Here is a 6,579-nt window from a genome sequence, read left to right as displayed (position 1 = left end):
AAAATTAGAATTGAAAGTTAAAAAAAAAAAAAAGACCACAGGTCATTTCCAGTCAAACCCTGGAGCCAGATGATTCAAGCTCAGCCCCTTACTAAGACAGATGACCGTACTGGTGGAGAATGTGCAATGCTCGTTCTCAGTCCGCTCGTCCCCAGCTGCATTTGGCCATGAGGCATTCTGGAAAATGAGTCTTCAGCCAGCCACCTAGGGAGTGGAGTTTGACTGTCGCTCTCTCTGCCAGTCCTGTGTCAGTCTTTTTCTCCTTCCCTGGGCCCGGGCTCTAGCATTTGCTACGGCACTTTCTTTGAACCATAAGATGTTGCCGAGGGTGGGCATGTGCCTGGAAGGCTGGGCTTGCTCACTTTGGCCTCTGCCACAGACATGAACATCCACCTGAGCTAGTGGCTTGGTGGTTATGAAGTGGGCTGTGATTGACAACATCAGCAGTTCAAAACCACTAACTGCTCCGCAGGAGAAAGACAAAGATCTGTACTCCCATAGAGAGAATGGTCTCGAACACTCACAGGGGCAGTTCTACCCTGCCTTCTAGCTTTAGGCTCGCTCGGAGTCTCGATGGCAGGGAGTTTCTTGGTGACTCACTGGGCCTGCAGGGTGGAGCAGTTCTGAGAGCTAGTCCAGCCAGTGGTCTACACAGCCACCCACCAGTCATGAGCCAAACAATGAGTCCTTGTGGCGAGCCACTCGGAGCTTGTTGTGTTCTGGGACTTTGCACCCACTCACCAGACCAGTCGCGCAGGAGTGTGGCACCCTGGGTGATCCCTAACCCCACCTGTCCTTCTGAGCAGAGGGGGGCCCTCAGTGATCTGTTTGAGTGAAAACTGGGCCCCAGAAAGGCCATCCTGGTTGTCAAAATGGCAGACCAGCAAAAATGAGGCGACGTCCCAATGCGATGGATTGAAGCAAAAGCTACCAGGGGCTCCCACACCCCAATGATAAAGACGAGGCGGCATCTGCGGTGCTGAACATTAAGGGCAGGATGTGGCTTCTCATATGTTGGACGTGTTGTCAGGAGGGACTAGTCCCTGGCGAAGGGCATCGTGCAGGGAAGAGGAAGAGTCTGAAAGAGATGAACTGACACGGTGGCTCAGGCCTACCAATGATCGGGAAGACACAGCGGACCGGCAGCGTTCCATCCTGTTCTGTGTGAGGTCCCCAAGAGCTGGGACCGCCTAACCATGACCACCTACCCCCGGTCACCTAATGGTGACTAACCGCTCCCAAGAGCTGAAGGGTGCTCAGAACCCAGATTCCCTGGTTTATTCAAAGAGGAGCAGATGGCGTATGTCCTTGAGTGGCAGGAGGGGGGCCGGGGCCCTAGTCTATCTTGAAGGTGACCTGGGGACACAATGACGAGCCACTCAGCTGTGACCCAAAAGGCTGGCGTGCAGACCCACTCAATGACGCCAAGGGGGAAAGGCTCGGCACTCGGCATCCACAAGGATTGAAAACCAGACCAATGAAAGAGCCCGCTGCCATGGAGTTGGCTCCCCCCATGGGAGCCTTCTTGAGGGTTTCTGAAGTGGCAAGCCCTCACCGGAGCAGCCAGCCTCATCTTTCTCCGGTGGAGCAACTGGTGGGTTTCAACCACCGACCCCATGGGAGCAGCCCCATGCTCCCCCGACAGGGCCACCAGGAGGTCCCTCCTCTGTCTTGATAGCAGCTCCCCTACCCCAAAACTGGTTTACTGGGAGACAAAGAACCAAGTCTGCAGGCAGGTCTGGAGAAAATGCAGGTCTTTATTTTTAAACACTAGTACATCTCTAGGCTGGTTTTATATGAGAAAAATAAATCCTATTACAGTAGCTCCAAAACTATGCATCAAAGCGTATTATTTATTTTTGTGCATTCTAATTTTTCTTTTTTTCAAGCACATCATGAAAGAAACATATCATTTTATAAATATCTACTCGGAATATGCGCTGTGGGGGGAAAATGTGTTTAAAAATAAGTCGTGTCCCGCCCCCGCCCCCCCATCTCCCTCTGTAAATATATAAAATCCCCATAAAATTCATAAGAATTATTTCCCGAGAGCCATTCATTTCGCAATGGCCCCCACTTGGTTCTCATCAGACACAATCAACAGGGCAGGGAGGTATACAAAAGTGTAAAAGTCCTGTACAGGGGAATGCCGGGGGCACGCGGGGCCGTGCCATGCCGGTCCTGACATTTGTGTGGCTTAAAAACGCTTGATAAAAAAATGTCTTTTATTATTATTATTACTATTAATTATTATTATGAAAACAAGAACTTGAGAGTCCATCCCTGACTGTGGAAAATAAATGACCACCCTCCCACCTGGGTAAGAGGCTCCTGTTGGCTGGCGGTGAGGGAGTTGAGTCACCATGTAGCTGCTGCCTGGGTGCCCCCCTGAGCCACATGGGGCGCCCCCGGCCCAGCCCTGGCTGTGGCTTTTGTTTTCCGGTGAGTGATTTGCTGTGGCTTCCCTCCATTTAGAAAAACTCTTTGGGATCACAGAAAACAGCTGCGCAGAATGGAAGCTTACCTGAAGGGTGGCCTGGGGTGGCAGAGTCCAGTGGGTACTACCTGCGGTCACTGACTTGGGTTACTGAAATCGCTCAGGCCTATACCCCATCCTTCCACCCCTGGGGCACATACCGTGCAGCCCCCTGGTTGTCTCCCCCCACCCCCCCCCCACCCCCACCCCCACCTCCTCTTCCAGGGGCTTCGTGGAGGGCAGCAGGGCCTGGAGACTACGGTCTCTTCTGGGACTTCAGGAAAGAGCTCTTCAGGAAGGTGCGGTACCCGGGGTCGTCCACGAACTCGTTCTTAAACCTGGAGCTCAGCACTCTTTGTCTCTTCTTCTGCCCTTGGATGGCGTCAGCTGTGTAAAAGGTGTCCTCAAATCGCATGTCAGAGGCTGTGGACTGAAAAGAGCTGGTGGTTACGCTTCCAAAGCAAGCTACAGACAGGTGACCACTGTGAGCCTGGGAAGGAGGTGTGGTCCAGACAAGCGGGGCGGCGAATGCAGAGGCCAGGGTCATGGGCTCCCCTGGAGGTTCTCCTGATCTCCCTTCCCATGGACTCATACCCCCTACATCCCTCACCCACTTTATCTGAGATCCTCACCCTCTGGAGTCACACACACACACACACACACACACACACCACAACAAAGCCAGATTTACAGAGGAGCTGATGCCAAGAGCGTTTAGAAATGTTGTTTTAGAAATGTTGATGACGACGTCTGTACAAGTGTGCTTAATACCACTGAATGATGGATTGTTCTAAGATTTGTAAGAGCCCCCCCAATAAAACGATTTCTTTAAAAAAGTCTCCTGACCCTTCTTCCCGCAGCCCCTGCCCAGCCACGGCTCTGAGCCATCTGGCAGCAGCCCTCTCTAAGGCAGCCCAGGCCCTCTCCACCTGGGCCTGGCCTCCACCACTTCCAGCAAAGCCTTGGTGCCAAGTCCCATGATCCTTTATACCCAGGCCTCAGCTGACTTCTGATCTCCCCCCACACCTGCTGCAGATGCTCCCCAAAGATTTCTCTGTGTCCTCCCCACCGACGTGCTCGTTTCTGCTCTGTCATGGGGGTACCCTTTAACTGACCGCTCCATGCGGAGATCGCCCGGGTTCTGTGTTTGACCCTCGCCTCTTCCTCTGGACGTTTATGCCAACACTCCTGGTCTCAACAGCTCCTACAGCCCGGTCCATCATCTCCTGTACCCACATCGATGTGTCCAGCAAGCATCTCTGCCTGATGGTCTCACACATACGAGGGGGTACCCCCCACACACAAAGTGGAATTTTTTTTAACAAAACAACCCAATCACCTTCAAAGTACTCTCCATTATACTTAATACATTTGTCAAATCTGCGATTCCATTCTTGGAAACATTTTCAAACTCATCTGTTTGGACGGCTGACAGCACCTCCCTTGTTTTTTTTTCTTCCTCTTCACGTCCTCAAATCGCTGTCCCTCTTCATTTGCGAAAACAAAAAGAAGTCGTACGGAACGATATCAGCTGAGTCAGGTGTGTGGGGCAAGAAAGGCATGCTGTTTTTTGCCAAAAAACTGGCGCACTGTGATGGCTGCGTGAGCAGGTGCACTGTCATGTTGGCAAAATCAGTGCCCCATCTGCCACAAAGCAGGCCTTTTGGGGCACACAGTTACATAATCTTTTCTGAACCTTTAAATACAAAGCTTGATTAATTGTCTGACCTGGGGAATGAACTCCAAAAGCGCTGTCCCCCTCACATCACATCTGATCCAACTTCACAGATACCAAGCTGCACGGGAGCCTGTCCTCCTTGTATCCTCTGCTGGCACCCCAACGACACCCCCATCCAATTAACAACACACGTCGGACACCTAGGCATCCCTGGGACCCCTCCTGCCTAGCTTCCCTCCCCCTTGTGCCTCGAGCCCCAGCATTCCCTCCTCATCCCTCTCCTGACACCAGGGTGCAGCCTGCTTGCTCCCTTCTCCAAAAGCCCTACCATGGTTGCTGTGTGCCCCAACCTTTATTCCCCAGAGCCACCACTCTACAAACTGTCTGATGACACGTCACCCCTCACTAATGGTCTTTCAGTGCCCCTGGTTTTAGAATATTGAACACACCACGGACGACCAAAGGGACAAACAATCTGCCTTGGAAGAAGTACAGCCAGGGTGTTCCTTAGAAGCAGGGATGGAGAGATGCTCTCTCATGTACTTTGGACATGTTGTCAGGAGCAACCAGGGAAGGGTTGCCCAGGGGTGCAAGCTGCCCTCAAGTCTCCTGACACCAGGTGGGACTGACCAGGGGAGAAAACAAGGAGGTCAACATCTCTGCCTGGTCACTCTTCGGCTCCGTAGAGCGACCTTCCACTTCTTGGCGTGCCAAGCTATTCAAGGAGCGGAGCACCAGCCCTAGAGCCGCTGCCAACATGCCGGAGGGTGCACACCTGCCATGGGAGCCTCACAAAGCCACTCCTCAGAGGTGGCTCTGGGTAATGATGCACAGTTACTGTGGCGAGCCTCCGAGACGATGAAAGGTAATGGGGCCTTTTCGGAATTGAAGTTAGTGGGAAAGGGCCCAGCACAAAGGCCGAGGTGGACCGCTGAGTCTTTGGAAATGGTCCCTCCTCCGCAGCTTGTCTGGGTGAACAGAAGTCATTAATACAGAGGCCTCCCATGGAGGGCTGCCAAGCCCCTCAAAATAAGAAAGAAATCTGCAAGAAAAAACAGTCACAAACCACATCTCTCCCATCAATGACTCTTCCCATTAGGTTGGTGCAGAGAGGGAAAGGGGGTGGGGGAGCATCATAGGCTAAATCTGAGCGTCTCATTGGAATCCCCTGGGGATCTGCGAGAAGCCCTGGGGGGTGGTGACAATGCACTGGGCTGCAAACTGCGTGGTCAGTGACGGTGACCAGCAGCCACTCTCCACAGGAGAAAGACCAGCTTTCAACTCCAGTGAGGTGTCGTCCCGGAAACCCGCAGGACAGCGCTCCCCTGCCTTGTAGGGGCACTGAGTCACCATCAACTCGATGGCCGTGGTTTGGGTTTACTTGGGGAGGGGTTGGGGAGTCCACTGAAAACACAGGGCATCCCTTAGAGACTCTGCTTCATTGAGTTGCAAATGGAGCCCAGGGGCCAGTAGTGTCACCAGACCCCCCAGGTCATTCCAATGATCGGCCAAGTTAATAAAGGCCAGTGGGCTGTAGATCAGCCTGAAGTCAACAAGGATTTGCCATGCTGGGGAGCGTGGACCTTCGAGAGTGGGTAGGAGCCCAAGTGGCCAGCTAGATTTGGGGACCGCTCCTGTAGAGACTTTCCATTAGGCACAGCCATCTGGCAACACACACTGTATTCACAGTGCTTGTGTGTGGCTTATATTTTTTTAATTAAAAAAAAATTTTTTTTAATTCTCCAAGAGTTTAAAAGACAGAATTTTTTTTCTTTGGGGGTTGGGGGTGGGGCAGGGGGGGTGTTGGTTTTCATTGTTCAGAGAAATGGACCCTTTGATGACTCAGGAACTGTGTTCAGATCAAGTCACCTCTGAGGGTAATGATGCAAAAATGTGAGGCACGTGTAGTGTGGGGACGGAGGGCTGGTGATCAGAGAGCAGTGATCACAGAACTGGTGATCAGAGTGCAGCAAAGAGCTGCCTGCTGATGCAACCACTGGTGGTTGAGGTCTCCAAGGCCCAGCGGGTAGGATGCTGACCCACAGTGAATGGGAAGAGCAGTGTAGAACTTCCCTGTGGGTTTCAGGGACCGTAATTCTTCACGGGAGCTCTTTACCAAGCAACCCCTGTCTGTCTCCCCTGAACCATATGAGGACTTGAAAGGTCGAAGATCTGAGAGAGGTACCATCTACTCGATTCCCCATCCTCTAAACAAGGATGAAGGGAGGGAAAGAGGGAGACAGTGTCCTTGGACAACAAGGACATGGAATGGGAGTCAACCATCTTTAGCAGCTTGAAAGTTATGTACAAGAGATGTCCAGATCTCAGAACACTGACCAGGGATCTGGGTTGTCTAGGTCGTGGTCACACCTTGGCAATCGAATATTGGATTTCCTCGTGCACCTTGTGCTCTATATACTCATTA

General features: G+C 52.3%; 1 protein-coding gene across 1 annotated transcript in view; it reads right to left on the bottom strand.

Annotated features, from left to right (window-relative positions):
* Positions 1-2,690: 2,690 nt before the first annotated feature.
* KDM4C (lysine demethylase 4C) overlaps positions 2,691-6,579 on the bottom strand; it is a 187,834-nt gene continuing 183,945 nt past the window's right edge. Inside the window, exon 21 of the mRNA XM_045289370.1 lies at positions 2,691-2,906. Within this exon, the coding sequence (XP_045145305.1) occupies positions 2,733-2,906 (174 nt within the window). The 3' untranslated portion in view covers positions 2,691-2,732. The remainder of the gene's footprint in view (positions 2,907-6,579) is intronic.

This window comes from Echinops telfairi, unplaced genomic scaffold (assembly GCF_000313985.2).
Source record: "Echinops telfairi isolate 266 unplaced genomic scaffold, ASM31398v2 ScPeMD7_25;HRSCAF=90, whole genome shotgun sequence".
In the NCBI taxonomy this organism is placed as follows: domain Eukaryota; kingdom Metazoa; phylum Chordata; class Mammalia; order Afrosoricida; family Tenrecidae; genus Echinops; species Echinops telfairi.
The sequence above is the reverse complement of the archived record's forward strand: the minus strand, read 5'-3'. Positions and strand labels throughout refer to the sequence as shown.